This window comes from Tiliqua scincoides, chromosome 4 (assembly GCF_035046505.1).
Source record: "Tiliqua scincoides isolate rTilSci1 chromosome 4, rTilSci1.hap2, whole genome shotgun sequence".
Classification (NCBI taxonomy): domain Eukaryota; kingdom Metazoa; phylum Chordata; class Lepidosauria; order Squamata; family Scincidae; genus Tiliqua; species Tiliqua scincoides.
In genome coordinates this window covers 206278650-206306413 of record NC_089824.1, presented here as the reverse complement: position 1 = coordinate 206306413, position 27764 = coordinate 206278650, and the positions used below count along the sequence as shown (strand labels likewise).

The 27764-nt window shown below is 45.2% G+C and overlaps 1 protein-coding gene across 1 annotated transcript; it reads left to right on the top strand.

Moving 5' to 3' along the window:
- The first annotated feature begins 14423 nt into the window (after positions 1-14423).
- Positions 14424-19811, top strand: KCNG1 (potassium voltage-gated channel modifier subfamily G member 1). The gene is made up of 2 exons (XM_066626175.1): positions 14424-15182; positions 19041-19811. Exons 1-2 carry the CDS (start codon positions 14424-14426, stop codon positions 19809-19811), a joined length of 1530 nt encoding a protein of 509 aa, XP_066482272.1.
- Positions 19812-27764: the final 7953 nt, after the last annotated feature.

The window sequence follows — 27764 nt, the reverse complement described above, 5'->3', positions numbered from 1 at the left end:
GGCGCAGCTCCGCCGCCTCTGCTCCCGTGCCCTGGGCGCGGCGCTCCTGCTCCTGCTCCCGCTGCCTCTCGGGCTTCTCTGCACCTGCTCCGCCCAGCCAGGGCTAGGACAGAGGAGCTGCCGTTGCCAGAGAGCCAGCTCTCCCCTTCCCCAGGCAGGCAGGCGAGGCGATCCTCCACTCGCGGAACTTCCTGGGTAAGTTTCTGGGGAACTTTTTCCCGGAGCCGGGTGGGCAGCATCGGGATTGTTAGCGGCCCCCGCCAGGGTTCCTGGAGCCGTCGGACCGCGGGGTCAGGGCCCAAGCCTGTGCATGCCTACTCAGAAGTAAGCCCCTTTATAGTCAGTGGGGCTTACTCCCAGGAAAGTGTGGGTATGATTGCAGCCTTTAGAGCCCAACCCTATGCGTATCTTACTCAGAAGTAAGTCCCATTATAGTCAATGCGGCTTACTTCCAGGTCAGTGTGGGAGACTAAACTCCATTGGGGGATGCAATAGAAGTAAGTCCCATTATAGTCAATGGGTCTTCTTCCCGGGTCAATTTGGATAGGATTGCAGCCTTAGAGCCCGACCCTATGCGTGTCTACTCAGAAGTAAGTCCCACTATAGTCAGTGGGGCTTACTCCCTGGAAAGTGTGGCTAGGATTGCAGCCTTAGAGCCCAACCCTATGCGTATCTTACTCAGAAGTAAGTCCCATTATAGTCAATGGAGCTTACTCCCAGGAAACTGTGGATAGGATTGCAGCCTTAGATTCTAACCCTATGCTTGTCTACTCAGAAGTAAGTCCCATTATAGTCAATGGGGTTTACTCCCAGGCATGTCTACTCAGAAGTAAGAACTATTCAATTGGGCTTACTCCCAGGTAAGCGTGGATAGGATTGTAGCCTCAGGTGCGAGGCAGGCTCCGATCCGCTTCACGCAGGCTTAGATACCCCCCTGTACTGCTGCTCCTTTTCCCCTGCAAGGTCATTTAAGGGGGGGACTTGTGTGTCCTTCCGGCACGTTTTACAGGGCTGGAAATGGGGGGGGGGGGTTGATCCACGTTGGAGGACGGAGCGAGGGCTTTGCAGTTAATCCTAATTCATGAACGGAGCTGAAGTGTTGGTGCGTTTATACTGTACTTTTTCCCGTTCCCTTGTAATTCTGGAGTGGTGACCTGAGGAGCGGAGAGAAGGGGATAAGAGCCCTATGCATGCTTACTCAGAAGTAAGTCCCATTTTAGTCAATGGAGCTTACTCCCAGGTAAGTGTGGATAGGAATGCAGCCTAAGGGTGCAATCTTATGCACTCTTTCCTGGGAGTAAGCCCACCTTAACTCAGTGGTGCTTACTTCTGAGTAGACATGCCTAGGAGTGTGTGATGTGAGATGATGATGATTATACCTCCATGCAGTTCTTCAGTTTCTTACTCTAGCTGCTAGTGGTCCAGAACCATCCACCCCTCTTTCTCCCCCACCCCCAGTTCCAGGAGGTCCTGTGTTACCCAGTCTTGTGCATGCTTGTTCAGAAGGAAGGCTCATACAGTGCAGGGAGACCTGCTTCCAAGTAGGTAAGACTGAAGCCTTGATCTCCCTTCCCCCCCCCCCACCACCGCCCCACAAACCCAGCCCCAGGAAAGTAATGTGGTTGTGCAGTCCTGGAACTGCAGCATATGGCATCCAATGGGGGGGCGGGGGGGGGCCTGTTCTCTCTTAGGTCTGGCACTTGGAGCAGAGCAGGTGGCAAGGTGGAGATTTAGATTCTGGATTTGGATTTGGATTCTGTGTGTAGAACTCAGGAGTCCTCTTTTTCCTGTTGCATCCCTTGCATTAAAAGCCATTTCTGCCCAACTTTGCATATATGCAACAGGGATCAAATGTGTACAGCTGACCTATGGGCTGGACAGAAATGGGTTAAAGCAAAATCGTGTTTGGTTTCCAAAGCAGTAAGCTGCAGAGGCTGAAGTGTTCTTGGAGCTGCTGAACTTTTGCCCTGTCTGCCTACTTTGCCAGTGGTTGTATGTTTCTCCTCCACTGTGTTCACCATAGTCAATCAATTTACAGCTGTTGGTGCTGATCTTTGTGAGAGACCTGGTAGATTACAGCATTAACATCAGTGCTTCCACTCCCAGAATCTAATCCTTGCCTTAGTTGAGTGGCTTCTTTCTAAGCAGTCTGGTGCATAGCAGTTAACTTTCATGTGCTCTTCATCTGGGCTTTGAGACAATTAATGGGGAGAAAAGAAAATCCCCCCTTTTAAAAAAAATGGTTCCCTCCAGGTCTTGTTGCATGATGCTGTCAGTTGCTGCATATCACATGTTCTTTATTTACAGGGCACACTCTTGGCTTCCCTGTTCAAATACATATTAGGATGAAGCTGCTGTTGCTTGGTAGACATGGGTATGTGTTTATAGCTGCTTCGGGGCTTAATGCAACTTCTGTGAGATGTGACAGTTTTGAAATTGGTTTACAGGAAAAAGATACATTCTTGCTGGGGTAGAGGTAAAGGGAAAATCTATCAACTCTGCAGCTAGAATTAAGAGCAGAGTGCATTTTCTGTCTTTGCAGAACAGTCATGTGGGAAGAAATAAAGTTCTTCCTGCAAGTGTATTTCTGTTTAATAGAGTCCATAAAAGACTTTCTGAAAAATCAAAACTTTGACCAGCACTGAATTTATGCTATTTAACATCTACATGAAACCGCTGGGAGAGGTCATCCGGGCATTTGGAGTGGGGTGCCATCAATATGCTGATGACACCCAGCTCTCCTTTCCTCCAGACTCCAGGGTGGTGGTTGAGGTCCTGTAGCGCTGTCTGGAGGCAGTGAGGATCTAGATGGGTTCTAACAAGCTGAAATTAAATCCTGATAAGACAGAGGCTCTCTGGGTTCGGAAACCCTCGATGCAGGTGCTGGAGTATCGACTTGCACTGAATGGGGTTGCACTCCCCCTGAAGGAGCAGGTCTGCAGCTTGGGGGTCCACCTGGACTCGCAGCTGCTTCTGGATTCCCAGGTGGCGGCTGTGGCCAGGGGGGCCTTTGCTCAGCTTCGGCTGGTGTGCCAGCTGTAGCCGTACTTGGATCGTGCAGACCTGGCCACGGTGATCCATGCCACGGTGACATCAAGGCTAGATTATTGTAACATGCTCTATGTGGGACTGCCCTTGAAGACGGTTCGGAAACTGCAACTAGTGCAGAATGCAGCGGCCCGCGTGGTTACCTGGAGGTAGGCGGTTTGACTCTGTCAGTCCGCTTCTCCAGCGGCTGCATTGGCTGCCCATTTGTTTCCGGGCCCAATTCAAGGTGCTGGTTTTGACCTTTAAAGCCCTATACTGCTCTGGGCAAGGGTATCTTAGAGATCACCTACTCCCGTACAATCCGGCTCGTCCTCTTAGGTCATCAGAGAAGGCCTTTTTACAAGTGCCGCCGCCTAGGGAGGTACATGGGGTGGCGGCAAGAAATTGGGCCTTCTCAGTAGTGGCACCAATGCTATGGAATTCCCTTCCCCTTGACTTAGGAACGGCTCCATCTCTTGTAACTTTTCAGCGAGGCCTGAAGACCCTTCTGTTTAGACAAGCCTTCTGAGTTCATGGCCTTTTTAACATCTTTTTAACATCTCTTAACATTCTTTAACATCTGCTCACATGCCTGATCCTTTTCTAATTTGCTGCCCTGTGCTCTTACCTGATTAGTTTTTATCTGACTACTGTTTTTATGATATGTTATGCTTTTATCTGCTTTTAAATTGTGTTTTTAACTTGTTTTAACCTTGTTTGTAAGCCGCCTTGAGTCCCTTCGGGTAGAAAGGCGGGGTAAAAATAAAGTATAATAATAATGATTAATTTGTGATGCATGTTCACTTTCCCAGGCCTTTTGGCACCATCATGTTCAGTTCCAATTAGCAGTTGCAGAGCAATCATTAAAGATGTGAACACTGTGATAGGCTGACAGTCTTATTTGTTATGGTTTCAAGTATTGCTTTATAGCAGACAGCAAAAGTTTGAGGTGACCTTGTCACTCACTATGTGGGGTTTAAATCTGTCAAATCTGAAACTGAGGTTGTCTTGGGGGACTGGGGCAGGGAGGGGATTAAGCTGCCTGTGGTGAAGGTTTGTGTGTCTGTAATCTGCTGCAGAACATCCCTTGAACCTTTGACCCATCCTGAAAAATAAAGAATTGGGGAGCAGTATATCTTAGTGCATAGACTGTATTTCTACATAGGTAAATCTAAAACTGGGATGATGTGAGAACTGCAGAACGCTTTAATTTCATGCGGCAACAGCTTTTTTGGGAAAGATCATTCGTTATATGGGTGCTTAAACTGCACTGGAACATATTTTACTAGGGGGAAGAATAATATATTAGCAGTAAGAAGTTCCAGACATAGAAGTCTGCTCAGAATTTTTTGGCAAACCCTGCAGATCTCCACCATTTATAGTACTGTATGTTATTTTCATCCAGGGAAGGACTCTAAAATTGCCTGCTCCATAGAATGGTAGTAGGGCCCTTTTGCAGAACCATTGATTGCATCAGAGATGCACAGCAGAAATCAAAATGCTGAAGAGGAAATTTGGAAGGGGGGGAATCAGAAGTGGTCTTGTAACATATAAGATACCGTTCCTCTCTCTTGTTCTGGGGAAAGCAAATCTCCTAATCGCTTTCTCTGATTCATTTAGTGTGAGGGTTTCTTTGAATTCTTGATGATAAAAGACCAATCACAGAATTTCCAGAATCAGTGCATATAATGGGTAGGAAGAAATTCTTCTCCCCTTGAGTGAGATGAGTTGTTTAGGAGATATGCAGCCCACTCCTATGTGTGTTTACTCAGATGTAAATCTCTTTATGTTCAGTGGGACTTACTCCTAAGCTCTTGTGCATAGGATTATATGTTGCTCAAAAAAGCAACTCTTAGGGCCAAATCCTATCTAATATTCATGTGCGGTAAGGGAACAGTCCTGGATGTAAGGGACTCTTTCAGGTAAGGGAACATTTGTTCCCCTTTCTCAGAGCTGCACTGCGGCTGCACTGGAAAGTTGGAAAGGATTGGGCCCTTAGTCTGGTATCGCTATGTCAGACTTTTTTCCTCCTATACAGTATAAAAAAGAAATAAAAACATTGCAACTGTTCCCAGTAAGGAAGACATCCAATGAGATTTTTCTCTGTTAAATAGTTGTGCATTGCCATACTGTCACACAGCTTGATTAAATCCTTTTATATTCAGTACTGCACAGAAGCATAAGGCAACACATGAAAACTATTTCACTTCTCCTTTTTGTGATATGATGTATAGAATGTTCTTCTACTTTTATTTTCCCAAACCAAACCCTGTTTTCCAATAGGTCCCCAAACAGCATATCTCTTTCTAACTTTCCAAAGAAGGACCCTAGTTTCACACACTGGCACTCAGATGCCACTTCCCACCTGACTTTACCCATCCAAGTTGCAGAGTGAACTTGGAAAAATAAACCATTGTACCCCCATTTGGAAATGGAGCAGCCAAAACAAGCTGGAAAGAATTTAAAGGGGGTTCAGGTGATTGGTTATCTCTAACTCAGTGTTTCATAAATTGTAGTTCGGGACCCACTAGGTGGGTCGTGAGCCAATTTCAGGTGGGTCCCCATTCATTCCAATGTTTTATTTTTAATGTATTAGACTTGATGCTACCATGGTATGAGACTGCATTTGGGGAAATGTGACAGACGTGTAATTTTAACAAGCTATTCAGTATATTCTTTTAACAATGATAATAAGTATTGATGATACTTGATAATGATAATGTAATGTAAGTAAGTGTAAAGTCATGCACATTGGGGCAAAAAATCAAAACTTCACATATAAACCCTGCTAATTGGGTAAGAGGCACTTTTTCAAGTGGGTGCTCCTTTTTTTAGCAGGGGGAGAGTAACTGGCCCACCTCACCCCAGCACTGTCTGTTCTAGTGGCTGTCTGCTGGTATTCATTTGCATCTTTTAGATTGTGAGCCCTTTTGGGACAGGGAGCCATTTAGTTATTTGATTTTTCTCTGTAAACCGCTTTGTGAACTTTTAGTTGAAAAGCGGTATATAAATACTGTTAATAATAATAATAATAATAATAATAATAATAATAATATAGACTAATGGGTTCTGAGCTGTCTGTGACAGATCAGGAGAAAGATCTTGGGGTGGTGGTGCTTAGGTTCTTCAACACGAAACCCCAACATAGACTCTCTTGGAGACACCCAAGATCAAAGCACTGGCACCAGCTCAACCTGATTCTCACCAGACACTCCAGCCTTCCCAGCATCAAGATCACACGCAGTTATCAGGGTGCTGCCTGCGACACTGACCACTCCCTGGTGTGCAGCAGAGTGAAACTGCAAACAAAGCGACTGTACCACACGAAAAAGGAAGGAAGACCTTGCATTGACACCAGCAAGACCCGATGTGGTATTTATGTGCACAGGCGCTGGGCTTTGAGATGCCTTGGCATATTTGACAACAACACAGCAGAGCACACTCTGCGTTTGCGCAGAGCCCACTCTGCCATCAGCCTTGAAACATGCTGAGTGTCTAAAGCCCAGTGCGATGGTATTTTGGAAAAGTGCCTCTTATCAATGTTGTGGTTAGCTAGAGCTAGCCGGTTCTCTAGCAGTGTAATATTTGTAACCTTTAGTAACCCTCGTTGTATTGCGACACATGTTTAAGAATGAATAAAGCTTGCAGGAAGCGGGCGAGAACTCAGATCTGTTCCAGCTTCAAGCCTCCCTGCATCAACCCTCTGAATGTCTGCTGGCTCTCATTCATTTGCTTTGTTCCTCGCTGCTCCTGTTCATAGTCTAAACTTTCTCAGTGCACTCTGCACTCCCACCAAGCACCAAGGCTTAGAGGCCTTGGTTGCTTCCCACAGCAGCGTTGTGCTACTACACCCGGGATCAGAGAAAAGTGCAGGCATTTGCACGAGCGCTTGAGGAATCTCTTCCAGGCCCGGCCGACGCAAACGCATCCAACAGATGGGAACATTTCAAGAATGCTGTTTACAACACCACCTTGTCCATATTCGGCAAGAAGACCAACAAGGCGGCAGATTGGTTTGAAGCCCACTCTGAGGAGTTGACACCAGTCATTGAGGAAAAGAGGAGAGCTCAAGCAGCATACAAGGCCTGTCCCAGTGAGCGCAACCTGCAGGTTCTCCGAGCTGCTCGCAGCAAAGTCCAGCAGACTGCCAGGAGATGTGCTAACGACTACTGGCTCCAGCTCTGTTCCCAGACACAGATAGCAGCTGACACGGGCAACATCAAGGGGATGCATGATGGTATCAAGCAGGCCCTAGGTCCAACGCAGAAGAAAATTACCCCTCTGAAGTCTGCCGCAGGCGAGGTCATCCAGAATCGGGCGCAGCAGATGGAACGCTGGGTGCAGCACTACTCTGAGCTATATTCCAGAGAAAATGTAGTCACCGAAGAAGCGCTGAACAACATTGAGTGCCTGCCTGTGCTGGAGGAGCTTGACAGTGAACCAACCCTAGAAGAACTTCACGTGGCCCTGGACTCCCTTGCCTTTGGCAAGGAACCTGGAAAAGACAGCATCCCTGCTGAAGTCCTAAAGTGCTGCAAAGAGATCATTGTCACTGAGCTGCATTAAATCCTCTGTCTCTGCTGGAGAGAAGGAGGAGTACCTCAAGACATGAGGGATGCAAACATCATCACGCTGTACAAGAACAAAGGCAACGGGTGACTGCGCGGCATCTCTCTCCTTAGCGTTGTAGGAAAGTTGTTTGCCCGAGTTGCACTAAAGAGGCTCCAGGTACTTGCAGAGAGCGTTTATCCAGAATCGCACTGCGGATTCCGAGCCAACAGGTCCACCACTGATATGGTATTCTCCCTTAGACAACTGCAGGAGAAATGCAGGGAACGACAGCCACTCTTTGTAGCCTTCATAGATCTCATGAAGGCTTTCGACCTGGTCAGCAGGGACGGCCTCTTCAAGATTCTCCCCAAGATCGGATGTCCACCCAGGCTCCTCAGCATCATCAGATCTTTCCACAAGGACATGAAGGGCACTGTTGTCTTCGATGGCTCCACATCAGACCCCTTTGACATCCGAAGCAGAGTGAAGCAGTGCTGTGTTCTTGCACCAACCTTGTTTGGGATGTTCTTTGCTGTCCTGCTGAAGCAGGCCTTTGGAACTGCAACAGAAGGCATCTATCTCCGGACCAGATCAGACAGAAAGCTCTTCAACCTCTCCAGACTGAAAGCAAAGTCCAAAGTCCAGCTGAAATGTCTGTGTGACTTCCTCTTTGCCGACGATGCAGCTATCACTACCCACTCTGCCAAAGATCTCCAGCAGCACATGGATCATTTTAGCAAGGCCTGCCAAGATTTTGGACTGATGATCAGCCTTAAGAAAACACAGGTCATGGTTCAGGATGTGGACTCACCTCCCTGCATTACAATCTCTGTGCGTGAACTGGAGGTTGTCCATGACTTTGTGTACCTTGGCTCAACGATCTCTGACACACTTTCTCTCGATACCGAGCTAAACAAATGCATTGGTAAGGCAGCTACCACGTTTTCCAGACTCACAAAGAGAGTCTGGTCCAACAAGAAGCTGACGGAACATACCAAGATCCAGGTCTACAGAGCTTGTGTCCTGAGTATACTTCCGTACTGCAGCGAGTCATGGACTCTTCGCTCACAACAGAAAAGGAAACTGAACGCTTTCCACATGTGCTGCCTCCGACACATCCTCGGCATCACCTGGCAGGACAAAGTTCCTAACAACACAGTCCTGGAACTTGCTGGAATCCCTATCGTGTATGCACTGCTGAAACAGAGACGCCTGCGTTGGCTCGGTCATGTTGTGAGAATGGATGATGGCCGGATCCCAAAGGATCTCCTCTATGGAGAACTTATGCAGGGAAAGTGCCCTACAGGTAGACCACAGCTGCGATACAGGGACATCTGCAAGAGGGATCTGAAGGCCTTAGGAGTGGACCTCAACAAGTGGGAAACCCTGGCCTCTGAGCGGTCCGCTTGGAGACAGGCAGTGCAGCATGGCCTTTCCCAGTTTGAAGAGACATTTGGCCAACAGACTGAGGCAAAGAGGCAAAGAAGGAAGGCCCATAGCCAGGGAGACAGGCCAGGGACTTGCTCCCAGTGTGGAAGGGATTGTCACTCCTGAATCGGCCTTTTCAGCCACACTAGACGCTGTTCCATAACCACCATTCAGAGCGCGATACCATAGTCTTTTGAGACTGAAGGTTGCCAACTACCTGTCTGTGACAGATCAGGAGAGAGATCTTGGGGTGGTGGTGGACAGGTCGATTGAAAGTGTCGAACCAATGTACGGCGGCAGTAAAGAAGGCCAATTCTATGCTTGGGATCATTAGGAAAGGTATAGAGAACAAAACAGCTAATATTATAATGTCACTGTACAAATCTATGGTAAGGCCACACCTGGAGTATTGTGTCCAGTTCTGGTCACCACATCTCAAAAAGGATATAGTGGAAATGGAAAAGGTGCAAAAGAAGGCAGTTGGGGATGATGTGTTGCTGTGGAAGGAGAAGGGCAAAACAGGTCCAGTGCAGATGGCCCAGCATGGTTTGCAAGTGAACCAAAGCATGAGAAGGAGGTACAGTTAGTTCCCGCTACCCACAGATTCACTTATCCGCAGGCAGCAGGACTGACACTTATCTCAGAGAACTTGGGGTACTGGTAGACAACTTGATAAAAGTATCGACTCAGTGTGCATCAGTGGAGAAGAAGGCCAATTCCATGCTTGGGATCATTAGAAAAGGTACTGAGAATAAGACAGCTAATATTATAATACTGTTGTACAAATCAATGGTATGGTGACACTTGAAGTATTGCATCCAGTTCTGGTCGCCACATCTCAAAAAGGATATAGTGGTAATGGAAAAGGTGCAGAAGTGAGCAACCAAAAGGATTACTGGGCTGGGGCACCTCCCTTACGAGGAAAGGCTACAGCGTTTGGGACTCTTCAGTCTAGAAAAGAGGCGCCTGTGGTGGGATATGATTTACGAGACATAAATACAGAATAGACATATAGAATTATGACATACAGAATTATGCAGGGGATGGATAGAGTGGATAGAGAGATGCTCTTTACACTCTCACGTAATACCAGAACCAGGGGACATCCACTAAAATTGAGTTAGGACAGATGAAAGAAAATATCTCTTTACTCATTGTGTAATTATTCTTTGGAACTCCTTGCCACAGGAAGTGGTGATGGCATCTCGCCTAAATGCCTTTAAGAGGAGATTAGACAAATCTCTGGAGGAAAAATCCATTACGGGTTACAAGCCATGATGTGTATGTGCAACCTCCTGATTTTAGAAATGGGCTATGTCAGGTGCAAGGGAGGGCACCAGGATGCAGGTCTCTTGTTATCAGGTGTGTTCCCTGGGGCATTTGGTAGGGCTGCTGTGAGACAGAGGAAGCTGGAGTAGATGGGCCTATGGCCTGATCCAGTGGGGCTGTTCCTATGTTCTTATAAGTGGGATTTACTCCTGGGTAAGTGTGGGTACAATTGCAGCCTAGGATTTTTATAAAATGTTTCTGCTTGATGATGTCACTTCTGGTCATGACATCACTTCCGGTGGTTCCTGACAAATTCTCATGCAAAAAGTGGGTCCCAGTGCTAAATGTGTGAGAACAGAACCACTGCTCTAATTTATGATATTCTGCCCCAACCAACCACAGCAGGAATTTCAGAGGGGTGCAGCTTTACGGCACACCTCATGTTTTTTTTTGTTTCCTTCCTATGGCTAGCCAAAACAGAATAAATGGTGCAAATACATGCACATCTAATGAATTTGCATGATCACTGCATTTCACCATGATACTCAGAGACCGTTCCAGGGAATCAGGTCTCTGAATGGCTGCAAGGGAAATTGCAGTTAATGTTGTACCCCCTGTGTCAGAACAGAGAACTGTACCACCTACAGGAGCTATCTGCTGAGGTGAATGCAATCCATCGTTCACATTTAATATATTTCACGTTTCCCAGCATTTCTAGTTGAAAGGATCTCGGGTATCAGGGCAAGGAAGGATCTATGTCTGATTGCTTGACGTCCGTTGGGGCAGACGCTATTGGCTAGATGGACCAACAGACAATTTCAGTAAAAGGCAGCTTCATATGTTCATGTGACCTGTAGCCACTCCTTTGCATAAGCACAGGGTGACCAGATATGGTGGAGGACACAGTACCTAGACTTTGAACCATTGCATAGAAGAGGGAATTATTTTGGCAGGTGCTGCTCAACATGGAAGGGTTTAAAAAGCTACACCTGCCAAAATACAATGGTTAAAAGTATAGGAGCTCTGTCCTTCATTGTATCTGGTCACCCTGCACAAGAACCAATCAGTGAACATTATTGAGGCTCCTGTTTTATATGTTTTTTCAACACTGGGAGTGGTGGAAGATCCTCTCTCTTCTGCCTACTTCTCCTGGCTGAGATTCAGGTCCTGTGATTCATTTCCTTCCTCCTCACGGCATACTGAAACTGAGCCTAAATATGTGTGGAATTTAGCTGGCACGTATTTTTCCTCTGTCACCTTCTCCTCTGCCTTCCTTCCTTTCCTTCCTTCAGAAGTGTCTCTTCTGACTCTTAAGTCCAAACTAGGCAAAATGAGAAAGGCATTGTTTTATTTTCATGTCTTTAATATTTTTAATAGTGCCTGGGGGGGGGGGTTGGAATCCAGATGGGGTCTGTGGCTCTTTTTTAACCCTCTCCCTTTAGGTGGAGTGGGATTTTTGTCAGGAAAACAGCAGGGGGGAGAGGATTAAACCCTTCCACAATACACACCAATCCAGATTGTTGTGCTACTCCATGCTACTCTCCTTGTTTAAATAAAGAAATTGAAATCTAGTTTGGCCCTTTGATTGTAAGTTGATCTAGATAGGGACTTTCTTCCTTGGAATACTAGGTTGTTGCAGTTGTTGTTCGGCATCACCTGGCAAAGTATATAACTGGTGGAGCAGATAGGAAAAGGGCTGATTTCCTGTACCTGCATGGTAACTGACAGTTTCTCATTAGCCACAAATATACATCTCCATTCTTCTTGACCCTGCCCCACACCAGGAGTTCCTGATTCATTAAGTTTAAATGGCACTTAAATGGACCACTTGCTGTTCTGAGCAAAGGGCTCCCACATAAAGGTCACATCCGCATTGGAGTCAGCTCCTTGTTTTACAGGTTCTCTCATACTTCAGCTGCTGTGTCTCCATCCGGAATTGCCAAGGGTGCTATTACAGGTCACGTGAGTTGAATGTACATAAATACCAACCATGAGGCACAGTCATATAATGTCATGAAGAATATGCACAAATGGAAAACTCGGAGAAGGAATTTTGGGCACTGCCCAGTCGATGTGCATAGTCTCCGAGTGCACAGTCTTCTGTGCATTATTGAAGAATGCACAGAAATTGTGTAGGGAGGCTGTTCTGTATTGTTTCTGGATAGCACGCAAAACCACTTCTTATACCTATGGCGGTGTGTCTGCTGTGATTCTGTGGAACTCAGAAGAGCTGCAGAAAATGGGCTTGGCCCCAGGATTCAGCTTCCTAATGATCTTGGGCGGGTGGGTTAAAAAGCAACTTTCCAGCCTTTGTGATTGCAAAGATGCACTTTTAAGCATGCATGCCACTGTGAAATCTCACCCAAAGGTGGGGCTTCTGTGCCCTGTTTACATCTACAGCCAGCAGAAGCAGACTGAGTTCTACAAAACCGATAAGCATTGCAGAACAAATTATGCAAAATTAGAAAAATGATGCAAGTTTACTTCATTTGCATGGTTCATGTAGGTTGCAGAATTTTGATGGATGCATTTGAGCACCAAGCTCTTAGCCTGGGGAAAGAGTGCATAAATCTTCCAAATAAATATTAAGAAGAATGTTGAATTCTTTGAAAAGGTCAATAATAATAATAATAATAATAATAATAATAATAATAACTTTATTTTTACCCCACCTTTCTCCCCGGCATGTGGATTTGGGAGAACCCGTGGACATTATATATCTGGACTTTCAGAAGGCATTTGACACGGTCCCTCACCAAAGGCTACTGAAAAAACTCCACAGTCAGGGAATTAGAGGACAGGTCCTCTCATGGATTGAGAACTGGTTGGAGGCCAGGAAGCAGAGAGTGGGTATCAATGGGCAATTTTCACAATGGAGAGAGGTGAAAAGCGGTGTGCCCCAAGGAACTGTCCTGGGACCGGTGCTTTTCAACCTCTTCATAAATGACCTGGAGACAGGGTTGAGCAGTGAGGTTGCAAAGTTTGCAGACGACACCAAACTTTTTCGAGGGGTGAAGATCAGAAGTGATTGTGAGGAGCTCCAGAAGGATCTCTCCAGACTGGCAGAATGGGCAGCAAAATGGCAGATGCACTTCAATGTCAGTAAGTGTAAAGTCATGCACATTGGGGCAAAAAATCAAAACTTTAGATATAGGCTGATGGGTTCTGAGCTGCCTGTGACAGATCAGGAGAGAGATCTTGGGGTGGTGGTGGACAGGTCGATGAAAGTGTCGACCCAATGTGCGGCGGCAGTGAAGAAGGCCAATTCTATGCTTGGGATCATTAGGAAGGGTATTGAGAACAAAACGGCTAGTATTATGATGCCGTTGTACAAATCTGTGGTAAGGCCACACCTGGAGTATTGTGTCCAGTTCTGGTCGCTGCATCTCAAAAAAGACATAGTGGAAATGGAAAAGGTGCAAAAGAGAGCGACTAAGATGATTACGGGGCTGGGGCACCTTCCTTATGAGGAAAGGCTACAGCATTTGGGCCTCTTCAGCCTAGAAAAGAGATGCCTGAGGGGGGACATGATTGAGACATACAAAATTATGCAGGAGATGGACAGAGTGGATAGGGAGATGCTCTTTACACTCTCACATAATATCAGAACCAGGGGACATCCACTAAAATTGAGTGTTGGGCGGGTTAGGACAGACCCCAATTAGTAGGGACAGACAAAAGAAAATATATATGTGGCGTCACACTGCAGAGGCTTTTCTAGGCATCACTCCCCTGCCATACAGCCTGCATTATGCATCCCTGCTTGCCACCTTGCTCTTCCTCCACCAAGAGACACTGTCTGGTTGAGGCAGCCTAACTTCCATCACCACCAGCAGGTGACATCTGAATAAGGTGACATTCAACCCCCTGCATACTCTGCCACTGAAACATTGTCTTCTGTGTTTTCAGATACTCTTTGCCTCTCTTCAGGTCCAAATCCAAACTGATCTTATTGTTTTATCTTTCTTTCATACTTCACTGTGCATAGACACAACTTCTATTTTCTGTCTCATTTTTGCCTCTGGTCTTAAAAACAATGGCCAGTACATTAGGAATAAAGACATAAACTATGAGCATCTTCCCCCTTTTTTTTTCCAGATACCTGTAGCTGGAGTGCCAATGTGATGTGAAGTAACCCAGTGACCAACATGACTCTTTTACCAGGAGAAAATTCGGACTATGACTACAGTGCCCTGAGCTGTGCTTCGGATGCCTCCTTCAATCACCCTTTCTTTGCCGAAAGTGAATCTCTCAAAGGAGTCTTCTACCAAAGAGCCAGGCTCATTCATCCAGGGAAAGATCTATATGAAAGCATCCATCCAGAAGACCGGACACATCATATCATTATCAACGTGGGGGGCTTTAAATACTTGCTTCCGTGGACCACCCTTGATGAGTTCCCCATGACCCGCTTAGGCCAGCTGAAATTCTGCAACAACTTTGATGACATTCTCAACATTTGTGACGATTATGATGTGACCTGCAATGAGTTCTTTTTTGACCGCAACCCTGGGGCATTTAGGACCATCTTGACTTTTCTCCGGGCAGGGAAGCTGAGGCTCTTGAGGGAGATGTGTGCTCTTTCATTTCAGGAGGAGCTGCTTTACTGGGGCATTGAGGAAGATAACCTGGAATGGTGCTGCAAGAGGAGGTACCTGCAGAAGATGGAGGAATTTGCAGAACTGAATGAAACAGAGGATGATTTCACAGATAGTGAGAACCCTTGTGAATCAGTGGAGCAAACAAAAATGGGGCTTTGCATGAAAAAGTTACACGACATGGTAGAGAGGCCTCAGTCTGGGATCCCTGGGAAGGTGTTTGCCTGTTTATCAGTGCTGTTTGTAACTATCACTGCGGTCAACCTGTCTATCAGCACAATGCCTGGCTTAAGGGCGGAGGAGGAGAGAGTAAGTTGACCTTAGCATGGGAGAACATAACTCTGTGGCACACTTGTGGCTAGCCACTCTGCTGGTCTGTCAGAAATACTGGAGAGTCGTTGACAGTCAGAGCTGATAATACTAGGCCAGGGGTGTCCAAACCGTGGCCCTGGGGCCACTTGCGGCCCTCGAGGACTCCCAATCCGGTCCTCTGAGAGCCCCCAGTCTCCAATGAGCTCTGGCCCTCCAGAGACTTGCTGAAGCCTGTGCTGGCCCAACGCAACTGGTCTCAGCGTGACAGCCAACTGTTTGACCTCTTGTGTGAGCTGTGGGATGAGGGCTCCCTCCACAGCTTGCTGTTTCACATCTGTGATGTAGCAGTGGCAGCAAAGGAAAGGCCATTCTTGCTTTGTGCAAGGCCTTTTATAGGAAATGGGCTATTGCAAGACCTTCATTCATTCGTATAAGTTCCATCTCTAATGTATTCATTTATGTAAATTTATTCAAATTTGAAATATAAATTAACTCTTTTCCCTCCCCCGGCCCCCGACACAGTGTCAGATAGATGATGTGGCCCTCCTGCCAAAAAGTTTAGAGACCCCTCTACTAGGCTAACAGCCCAATCTGGAGCTGCGGGACCCGGTGGCTCCACAAAGGGCTCCCGCCAGATCCAGAGCCTCCCACACTACCGCAGGAGGCTCCTCAGGAGACGGCGACGTTTGTCCCCTTCCCCTGAGTAAGGGAAGGAGTCCCGCAGTGGGACTACTCACTTTAGCGGTGACTGTTTGGTCACCGCTAAAGTGAGGGCGCTTGTGTAGGGCAAGCAGCCCTGCCCGAGCGCCCTGGATCCTGCGGAGCTTGGCTCTGCGGACCTGCCTTTCCCCCGCCCCTGGGAACGCCCCCAACCACGCCTCCACCCTCCCCAGAACGCCTCCCCCACGCCCCCGGGAATGCCCCCATTCCCCGTTCTGCAGCCCGGTGGTCACAGGCAGTGCCGAGCTGCAGAACGCGGACACCTGCTGGGCAGTGGCTCAGCGCTGGCCGGAGCTGAGCCACCTCTGGTGGGAGCCTTACAGTACGTTTGCAACCATAGGCCGCGCCGCAGACCACAGGATTGGGCTCTAAGTGGCTTGATGGTTTGACTTGGTATAAAGCAGCTTATACTATCTCCCCTGTTGAGTAAAAATTGTAGGGATGTCAGCTGATCAAAGAAAGCTTAGATGGTCAGTACAATATGTCTGAATCTATTGCATAAATCTGCATACTTCAGCATAAGACTGAAGCAGCACAGTTGGCCCTTGGTTTTATGGGGGGGGGGATCAGTTCCATGAGCCTCTGCCTGCAGCTTCAGAAATCTGTGGATAATGAAATGCTCAGGAGGCCAGGGTTGTGGCACCGCAGGGACTCAACTTTGGGGCATGCTGGCCCCTACAGAGGTCACTACAGAGGCCTCCCAGCCTCTATAGAAGGCCTTCCAAATACAATCAGAAGCTACCTTCAGTTCATGTCTGAGACTTGCAATCACATTTGGGAGGCCTTCTGCGGCCATGGAAGACCTGTAGCTCACTCTGTGGGCCTTCCCTGATCTCAAAACACCTCCTGGATGCAACCAGAAGTGGCTTTCGGTGGTGTCCGGGAGTGGCATCCCACAGAGGCATGGACTTGGCATCTGCAGATACTCAAATTCATGGATGCTGAGCCCATGTATAAGGAGGGCCCACTGTATTTTTGAAGGATAAATTCTGTTTCTTATATTAAACATGTAAATGTTGGCTATTTTAGCAATGTTATTAAGCTTTTGTGTACTGATACCTGGGAACCCAAGTCCAGTCATGTAGTAGTCCAGACTACTACAGAAAAGTAGTCATACCACCACCTTCCCAGGAAGCAGATTATGAGTAAGGTTGGGCTGAGTAAATGGCCAGAGGCAGTGAACATCTTGTGCACATCTTTACAGCCATCATGTACTGGGTTTTTAATTGGCTACTATCTGGCTCCCAGTCATCTGCTTCCATCATTGCTACAAGCGGAACAATAGTTAATTCACATTAAAGTTTTATTAAAATGAGTAACTACTCATGTTTTTGAGCTTAACACGATCAAAGCTAAAAGGCAGTTATAAAAAATGTTTGAATGGAAAAAAAAATGTGAACTGTTGAGGAAGATAGTTGAACCTGCCCTTGCAAATTATGTGGAAAATGTCTTGAGAGATGGAGGTTGCTGTCATCCAAAGTGCCTGTTAGAAGCTTCCATTTCAGGCCCAGAGAATGGTCTGGGGGCATCTTATGTGCTATAGACTCACATGGGTCAAGAATACATGCTCAGCTGACCCCACAAAAAAAGACACAAGAAAAACGACAGTTGAAATAGTGTGGGCATCTCTGCCTACCAATCAGCTTACTCTGTTTATGTGCTGGAGCAAGCCTGAAACAAAAATGAAGCTGCTGGACCCTCAATTCCTGCATGTCTCTTGCACTGTGCTTTTACTTCTTAAAGAGACAGTACATGTTTGTTGGCGGTAAAGGAATTTTGACTGCAGTGAGCCCTCGTCATCTGCAACTTGGCAATTGCAGATTTGAGCAACTGCAGATGGGCTGTGGCATCGTGGGGCAGGCACTCCCGGAAGCCCCTTCTGGGTTGCACTGAGGCCCACGAACTGCTCCATTGGCTCTGGTGCACACCTGAATTCATCGCATAAAAGTTTTCCAAACTGTGCAAAACACTTCCACTATGCGTTCAGGTGCAGGACCAACAGAGCAGGTCATGGGCCTCAGTGCGACCCAGAAGCAGCTTGTGCTATATGTTATGGTGCATACCAGGGCCAACAGAGCAGGTTGTGGGTCTCTGCCCAACCCGGAAGCTGTTTCCGGGAATGTCCTATGCTGTACTTGTGACCCATGGGTGGGAAACGCTATTTTTAAAAGGAGACTTGAACATCCGTGGATTTTGGCATCTGTGTGTGTAGAAGGGGGGGGGTCCCAGAACCAAACAATGGGAGTGCCCACTGTATACAGTATGCAATTTTGGCTGTATGTGCAGACCTTGGAACATAATCCTTATGTAAGGCTGATTACAATCTTTTCTAGACCAGTTTAGTACAAGCTGTCTGCAGATCTTAGCATTTGTTGCCAAAGCATTTCCACATTCAATCTTATCAAATCTGGACTATTATAAATTTACAGCCGGGTGACGGGTAGCTCTGAAGATGATCAAGAGAAAAAAGCATGATATAGTTGTGATGGTTTTAGACTTAACTTTTGTACAGGCTTTCATAGGTGTAATATGAGTATGAGTGTAACATACTCATGTTTTGAGTATGGATGAAACATGACTATTTCCATATTTTTGGAAACTCTCACTTTGTTCTTCAGCAGAAGCATCAGTGACGATTGACTTTGCTATGTATTTCACCCTTGAAAGTGAAAATTCTGGCAATCCTCAGTGTCGCACTAATTTTAAAAAACGACCAAGAAGATAATGTCCACTCACAGAGGTGTCCTTTAAAATGGATTAGACAGATTCATAGAGATTAGAACTGCAATTCTAAACACACATATTTGGAGTAATTCCACTGAACACAATGTGACTTGTTTCTGTGTAGAGGATTGCACTGCATGTCTATCAACAGCTCATTAGCCATTATACTAAGTAGAACCTACATATAGAGGCCATGTATCTCTGAATATGAAATACTTAAGACAAACAGGGAAAACTACCACTTTCGTACCCTGTTTTTGAAGGCCCAGAGAAATCTAGTTGAACACTGTTAGAAACAGAATGCTAATTAGACTATCCTTGGTCTAATTCAACCAGGCAGTCCTGTTCTTGGAAAATAACTTCTTCTATGTTTTTGCCATACTGACATCATATTCTTCTCTTCCTCTCCAGGGTGAATGTTCTCAGATGTGCTACAACATTTTCATAGTGGAATCCGTCTGTGTAGGATGGTTTTCTTTAGAGTTCCTTTTGAGGATCATCCAGGCCCCAAGCAAGTTTGCATTTCTAAGGAATCCATTAACCCTGATTGATATAGTTGCCATTCTGCCCTATTACATCACATTATTACTAGACACCACTTCAGTGGGCAGTAATAAAAAGCCCAGTTCTGGCAACATCTACCTAGACAAAGTAGGCCTGGTGCTTCGCATACTCCGTGCCTTGAGGATTCTATATGTCATGCGGCTCGCCAGGCACTCCTTAGGCCTGCAGACTTTGGGGCTCACTGCTCGCAGGTGCACCCGTGAGTTTGGGCTCCTGTTACTTTTTCTTTGTGTGGCCATTGCACTCTTTGCTCCCCTTTTGTATGTGATTGAAAACGAGATGGCAGACTCTCCGGAGTTCACCAGCATCCCTGCTTGCTATTGGTGGGCAGTGATCACCATGACAACAGTGGGCTATGGAGATATGGTACCCAGAAGCATCCCTGGGCAGGTGGTGGCACTGAGCAGCATCTTGAGTGGCATACTCCTCATGGCCTTTCCCGTCACATCCATCTTTCACACATTTTCCCGCTCATACATTGAGCTGAAGCAAGAGCAGGAAAGAATTATGTACAGGAGGGCACAGTTCTTAATGAAAACAAAGTCCCAGTTAAGCAATGCGTCACGAGGGAGTGACATGTTTCCGAGTATCTCTTCAGAGACCAAAGAGAAGGACTGAAACGGAAGTTTCCATATCTGCCTGTTGCTGAGCAAACAGAAACAGATTCAAGCTTGGTATTTGTTTGGGTAGGGGTTTGGGAGATGGATTCCACAAATAACAAAGGGCTTTTAGCCATTATGACAATAGGGTCTTGTATGTGGGTTATTAGCATTGTTAGGGGTGGGGAGAAGGTTATTTTTCAATAGGCTACGCAATTGAAATGTGAGATCATGAAATGAGATTTTTTTTTTAAAGCAGGCATTGATAACCAAAAGGATCACAGTGTAAAATTACATACTAGGCACAGCTGTTGCTATTTGTAACATAAAGAGGCAAAGCCATTTTCCAAGAAAACGACTGTGAATGTCAACATTTTGATCATTCAGTTAATTGGTCTTTTGTTGTTGTTTTTAGTTCAGAAGTATTGGCTATAAATATCTCAGACAGCCAAACTAATCCTTGGGTGCAACTCTGCTGTTTGTATTGGAATTAAGTTGTGCATGTCACAATTGCAGAAAAGGGGGGGGGGAATATTTATTTATTTGTAACTTTTTTTCTTCTGGAGTCCATTTTCCTTCCAGGTGCTGGCCAGGCCTAAACCTGCTTAGTTCCAGATTTTAAAAAACCCATCAAGCAGCTTTAGATCATTTTTTGAGCCAAGGAGAAGCAATAGTAGCATATTTTCCTTTTAAGCCATAATTTAAATAACAATCAAAAGCTCCTTGTTTGTAAGGCAGCCTTATAATTAGATACTTGCTGTTGTGATTAAACCCATTTCTGCCCAGCCTACATGTGTACAGATTTGATCCTTGTTGCATATATGCAATGTTCTCAGCGCTTTCTACTAGGTATGACCAAGCACAACCCCACTGCCACTTAATGTGTTTTCCTATGAAGTGGTTTATTTATGTACAAAAAATTAAGGCTGAAAAGTGACTGGCAGAGTTCTCCCTCCTATAACCAGTTCCATCATGCTATCTGTAGGGAGGACATAGCTTGCTGTTTGCACAATTTTTCCTGGGATTGTCTAGAACTGGGAGGCTTTGAAAACCTCAATGAATGCCCTCTTCAGTTCTCGTGTGCATCCATCTCTGAATGTTTACGAGCAAGCAAGGCAGTCATCCTCTGTTTCCTAGCTACTGACTCTGCTTTTGGTGTAGCTGTTGCTTTTGGTGTAGCAACAGAAGCTGGTAAAGCTATAAAAAAGAAGCTGTAAAGCCTCCTGCTAACTGCATTGGCTTCCCTAGTACCATAAGCTCCTCAGCAGTCAAGCAAGATGCTTGTAGGGTATTGAAAAGCCACAGAGGACCTGCCTGTACCCTTGCAAATTCAGGTATAGTTTATACCCATAAAAACTGGGCTCATTTTTCAGTGATCCCTGCTGATATTTTTATCTGCCTGATTTGAATGTGCACATGGCAAACCCATCATGTGGCTTGGCTCTGAGTAAACTTGACCACAAGCAAAAATCATGGGTATGTTTCTAGAGGAAAAAATCTTCACATGACTTCATGGCACACTTATGGGCAGTTTTGCAAAAAATGATGGCCGGGATTAGAAAAAAAAAGTAAGATTACCAAAATAATTCTGCAGTTGATGTAGCTGTTCCTTCAGTATACAGTCGATTGTTCTATGTAAGTGGTTGTCAAACTGTTCCACAGAATCCTATGGTTCCTTACAAGTTTACCAGGGATTCTTCAATGAGAAGATCTATGGTGTCCTGGGGCTCCAGGCCAGGCCCATGGTAGCTAGGGGGAGTGAAGGGAAAGCATGCCGGGGTGGCTTAGCACACCATGGCTTCAGAGGATGTGCAAGAAGGGGATTTTGTACATCTAAACCCTTTTCCACAACATGACCTTCTACAGTGTTCCTGGGAGTGGCCAAGGTTCCCCATCTTCAGACCTTCTTCCGAGTGCCCTCTACCTCACACTGCCTGTCTTTGCCCTCTCCCCTTCATCATCAGCTTCTGACTAGGCTTTTAAACCCAGCCATGTGATGTGTCAAGATGCAGCATCCAGCAGCCTAAATGGTGGCTGCATCATGTGGACAGAGCCAAGGTGGGGGGAAGCCAGCCCTCTCATTTCAGATCAGCCCACCTTAGACACAGCAAGCTTCCCTGAAAGACAGTTTGACTTTAGTGATAACTTCCAATGTGTATCTTGACAAGAGTGCGCTCTGTTGCATCCGATGACAGTGGGAAACATGGCCAACAAACCACAAATGGTCAAGAACAGACTCCAGAATCTTTTGTGATATAGTAGGGTTCTGTGGCAGATACTGGGCATTCTTTAGCAGATGAATCTTTCTGGGATAGCAGAATATTTGAAAACCACTGATCTCTGTGAACACTGGGCTGCTTTCATTTCTAAATGGCCCTCTCCATGCAGTGTTTTGTAATGGAAAATAATTAGAAACTGATTGAACACCATCCCTTAGTCTTCTAGTCTGAATTGTTAAGATGCTACCTGATCTCTGCTAGACATACCTGTTTTTGCTATCAAATTATCAATTAATTGGGCATAAGCAATGGGTCCTGTTTCCATATCTTTAAATCATGTAGGTACTTAGTTGCAGGATCTGGTCCTAAAATTGAAATGCATGGACATTTTGACCGATTGTAAATCAAATACAAAAGTGATGAACATTCTGTTCAGGCATTTAGATTGCAGAGATTCTGAAAGTCAGAATTCCCAACTATATGGGTACAGCCCATCCCCCTCCTTGTGTGATTAGATACAACAGAGGGGTCTTTTGCAGATATTCTGGTGAATGCATACAGAGGGTGGGTGGCAGAACTTCCTCCCCAATCTGAGTATAAGTATCCTCATGATCTGAATGCCTGAATAGGGTTAATGGAAATAAAACATACTAACAAAAATCTTATGGCTAGTCTTCTCCCCTTTTATGTGTATGACAACATTCATAGTATTTCAGATCTGTGCTTTGGTGATCCAACAACCAAACTTCTTTTGAACAGGTAGGCTGTGTGGCAGCAATATACCTCTGAATGCCCGTTGCAGGGGAACAATGGTGAGAGAGGGGCCTGCCTTTCTCTCCTACTTGTGGGCTTTCCAAAGGCAGCTGCTGGGCCACTGTGGGGAACAGGACGCTGGACTAGATGGGCCTTTGGTCTGAGCCAGCAGGACTTTCCTTAGGTTCTGACGTTCTTAATGTCAGCCATATCCTACAGGATTCTGGGAGACAGGTCTGTTTGCCAGACTAAGGAACAAGGATAAATCTGGTCCACTTTGATTTTGTATCTTGGTAACAAATTACTTTTAAGCAAGCAACATGTTGTCCTATGAATCACATAAGAAATTGCTGTGTTTTTTTATTTTGTTTTTGAAACACCAAAATATACACGCAGTAGCATCTGATGCTAAATTAATACAGCTTATACAATGTCTTAACCATCATAACACATTAATCCTCATGATGTCTCATTTCCAGCTGTGAAGACTGAAGATTTTTATCAAATGATCATCAACATGCACAGATGTATAATCTCTCTCTCTCTCTCTCTCTCTCTCTCTCTCTCTCTCTCTCTCATTTTTTAAGTCAACTTCATTAAAATAACAGAATTACATCAAACTCTAAAAAATCCTGTTGCACTGCTGAATGTGTTTTTTTAAAATTTGACTTGCTTTTTAACAGCATGAGCAGCTGACAAGAGACTCCTATGAAAACACAGTGTGCTTTTATGAAATACAATAGAATGCTTGGAACGATCACCAATCAAAAGTGGCATGTTTCAGATGGAGATACATCTTGTTACATGACATGAAACAGCACTTTTTATCAGCAGCAATTCGGAATGCTGGTTGCTTATATGGCAATAGCGTGTACACTTTCATCTTAAACCGTAGCAGCCATGTTCATTTTGATGAATAAAAAAAGATGGACTTGCCTTTCATTGTTATATTTCAGATATATGTGATTTGTCTATATTTCTGTGCCTCTCTTCCTTTGGATAGCTAGCTGTAGGTACTTTCCAGTGCAGGAGGGCTGGGTGCTTCCAGATGTAGTCTGGGCCAATATTTTTATTATGTCTGCTTTATATCAGAAATAACTTTGAAAGGGCAGCCTTTGAAACAGCAAGCAAAAAGGATATAGAGCTAGAAAAGGGCAATCAGAATGATCAAAGAGTTGTTAGAGCATCTTCCCTGTGAGGAAAGCTACAGCATTTGGGCCTTTGTAGTTTTAGGGGGAAAAAGAGATGACTTGGGCTGCAATCCCATACATGGTTACTTGGGAGCAAGTAAATTAAACCCAGTGGGGCTTACTTTTGAGTAGACATTCCTAGCATTGCACTGCAAACAGGAGACATGATAGAGGTTTAAAAAATTAACAGCGCAATGCTAACTTGCGCTGGAGTAGGCAGGTCAACAGGCCTACGCTGCATCCAGTGCAAGTTTGGGGCCAGAAGCGGCGCAACCTGAAAACTTTCCCCTTACCCCATGTTGCACTGCACTGGCCCATTGGGACTACTCGGATCTATGCCACCTGACAAGGTGCTAGATCCTGGGCCCTGCCTAACACTCCATGCCTGCCACTTGCCTACCCCCAACTCCGAAACACCTCCTCACCACGCCCCCCCATCCCCTGCGTTGGTCAAACTTGGCCAACGCAAACTTACCACACTGGACCTGAATCCAGTGTGGGGAGGCCAGCGCAACTCCTTGTGCTGGCCTCCCTGACTCCTGAGTCAGCGCAAATGTGTTTTATGGCATGCTTGCAACGCTGTGGATCAGCGCAAGTGACTTGTGCAGGCCTAACCCGGGGGTTAGGATTGCACATTGTGTGGAGAAAGTGGGATAAACTTTTCTTCCTCTCATTATACTGAAACATGGAGTCACCCAGTGAAGTTGAATGGCAGTAGAACCAATCCAAGCCCAAACAGTCAAAGTGCTTCACACATTTTGTGAATGGAATTCACTTTCACAAGATGCAACTGGGAATAGATGACTTTAAAACAAAATTATACAAGCTAATAGAGAATAGGTGTGTCAATGCTGTACAGACATTCCGAGTTCAGAGGTAGAATTCCATTGAATCCCATTTTTTTGGAGAGCAGTTGGAGGAAAGGACTATTGCCTTCATGCCCAACTGTGGACTTCCTGGAGATATCTGGTTGACCACTAAGAAACAGGATGCTGAAATAAATGGACCTTTGAGTTGATCCAGTAGAGTCTGTGTTCTAATGGGTGATATCAAGGACAAAAGTACTCCGGAAAAGTGTCTCTTCAGTACTGAGCCCTACAGCAGAGGCAAGCAAGAAAGCCAGCTGGTAAGCAATCTTCAGAACTTAGTACAGCATGCAGTTGATGGTCAGGGAGGTCTCAGAGCATGTGAGAACTTGCTTAGATGATAACGTAATGACGAGTGACAGTATTTTTTTAGGGTGTGAAGTGATGTTGGCTCCGAGGAATATACTATGCCAGAGTACAATGGCAGTAGGTGACTGTCTTCAGAGGATCATGGAGCATGAGTTGCAGTCCCCTAGTACGGTATGGGGAAAAGGGCTTTCTGAATCTCTTTCCAGAATACAGCAAGCCCCACAGACTATTGGGGGGGGGGGGAAGGTGAAGCAGAACACAACTGATCCCTACAAGCAAAGTATCTCTAGTGGTCATCTACCACAAGCTAACGTGCATATAAGATTCTTTCATGTTATATTTTATCTGCTGGGGGCGGGGCTAATTTACCTGTTTGTAGAAATGTTTTGTCTCTGACTGACCTACCTGAGGTTTAGGTGAGCTAAGAGTAAACTAAAGAGAATTGCTGAAAAGCATGCCTGGTTCCATCTGAATTATGAGCCCCAAATGACTTCTCTGAATCTCCTCTGACTTGGAAGAATTAAAATTCATCAGAGCATCTTCTGTAAAAACAATTATAGTGACTCAAGATGTCTCAGAAGCAAAAATGTCACCATACAGCAAATCTCTGCTCCTTCTAAGTGAATTACTTCCTGAACAGGCAGCCTGCATTTTGGCATGCTTTGACATTCTGAGAAACTAATTTTATACTTAAACAGAATTTAGTTAAGACCAATCTAAAGGCCCTTCTCTCAAGGGTTTGGTTCTTGTTTGATTGCCATTGTAATTTTTAGTCTTGACTAAGTGAACAGCCACCTTTTGGGATGTATCTAATTAAACACAGAGCATTTGTGCATGGTTGAGTCACAGATACGTGCTTCACTTAATATATATCTTCAGAGAAGGAAAACTGGCATGAGATATGTAGGTACAATCTGTGTAGGCAGGTTGTAGTTTGGTGTTCCAATCTGTGTGAAACTATTATGTAGAACAATGCCATTTTTGCATTTCTAGCTGTTCACCAGAACCTTGTGTGAGATTAGCTTCTCCACATGTACTCAACCAACATTCCACAATAATCACACCTCACTTGTCCTTAGTTTTTCCAACATGTTAACACTAGTGATGTGTAAATCTCAAAGGAAGAAAAATTGTTTCCAGTTCTATTTTTCCAGCCCCAAGCATTGATTTCTTCAGAAAATCTACCGACAAGTTTGAGTTTCAGCCAACTGTAGTTGAACTTCAATTTCTTCAAAACTGTATCGGTATACTTTCATTTGAGGCCATATGTTTTTTTCTGCAGGCATTTCTTCTTATGAGTACAGGGCATGATAGGATTTGAAGTCTTCAAACTATATAAACATTAGTTGGCAGTGACTTGCTTGGTCAGATACTATGCCGCACTGTAAAATCTATCTGTGGTGACTCATTAGTAAAGAAAGGGTATTTGGTTGGCACATATTCAGTGGTGCTTTCCAGTCAGTATGCAAGCATAAAGAAATACAGATTTCAGGATGCTCAGCGTCTGTGACCTGTTAGTGTCCTGGCTCAGTTTACTACTTCCCACAAGACTGGAATATCAAACTATTGACACATGGGTAGTTGCCTGTACACACCGAGCTCTCCAGGAAGTTGAGTCTCATGTTCAGAGCTTAGTGTCTGTACAGCCCATGAAGTTCCTGATTGGCATGTGTTACTGTCTATTTTCTCTCAAGCATTACCTAAGCAACAGGAGCTGTACAGGTGTTGCACTGTCCATTTGCAAGAGCTCCTGGTATGCAGGAAATAAGCTCTTGATCTGCAAAGTCTGTAGAGCAATAGTTCTCACACATTTAGCACTGGGACCCACTTTTTAGAATGAGAATGTGTCAGGACCAACTGGAAGTGGTGTCATGACCAGAAGTGACATCATCAAGCAGGAAAATTTTTAACAATTCTAGGCTGCAATCCTACCCACACTTACCCAGGAGTAAGCCCCATTGACTATCATTGTTAAAAGAATATACACATCTGTAACATTTCCCCAAATGCAGTCACATAGCATAGTAGCCTCAAGTCTGATATATTTATTTTATTTATTTTAGAGATTTATATCCCACCTTTCTATCCAATGAAGGACACTCAAGGCGGCTCACAAAAACATATTAAAAACATAAAATATACATATATAAAAGACATTAAAAACAATAAAACAAAATAAAAACCTGGATCCCAAATTAAAATCCATTCAAAAAGTGCCATGCCCCCTGGTGTCAGCATAAAAGGCCTCCCTAAATAAAAAGGTCTTAAGCCCGCACGGAAAGGACTCTAAAGAGGGAGCTGTTCTCAATTCCAGGAGGAGAGAGTTCCACAAATGGGGAGCCACCACCGAGAAGGCCCTCTTTCTTGCCGCCATCCCCCTCACCTCTGCCAGTGGCAGCACAGTCAGAAAGGCCCCCTCTGATGACCTGAGAGGATGGGTTGAATTGTATGGAAGGATATATTAAAAATAAAATATTGAAATGAATGGGGACCCACCTAAAATTGGCTCATGACCCACTTAGTGGTACCAACCCACAGTTTGAGAAGCACTGCTGTAGAGAATCAGAATCTCCCTACCTGAAAGCTACTTTATCTTCCACAACAATAGCTCTAAAGTTAACTGTATGTATTTTCT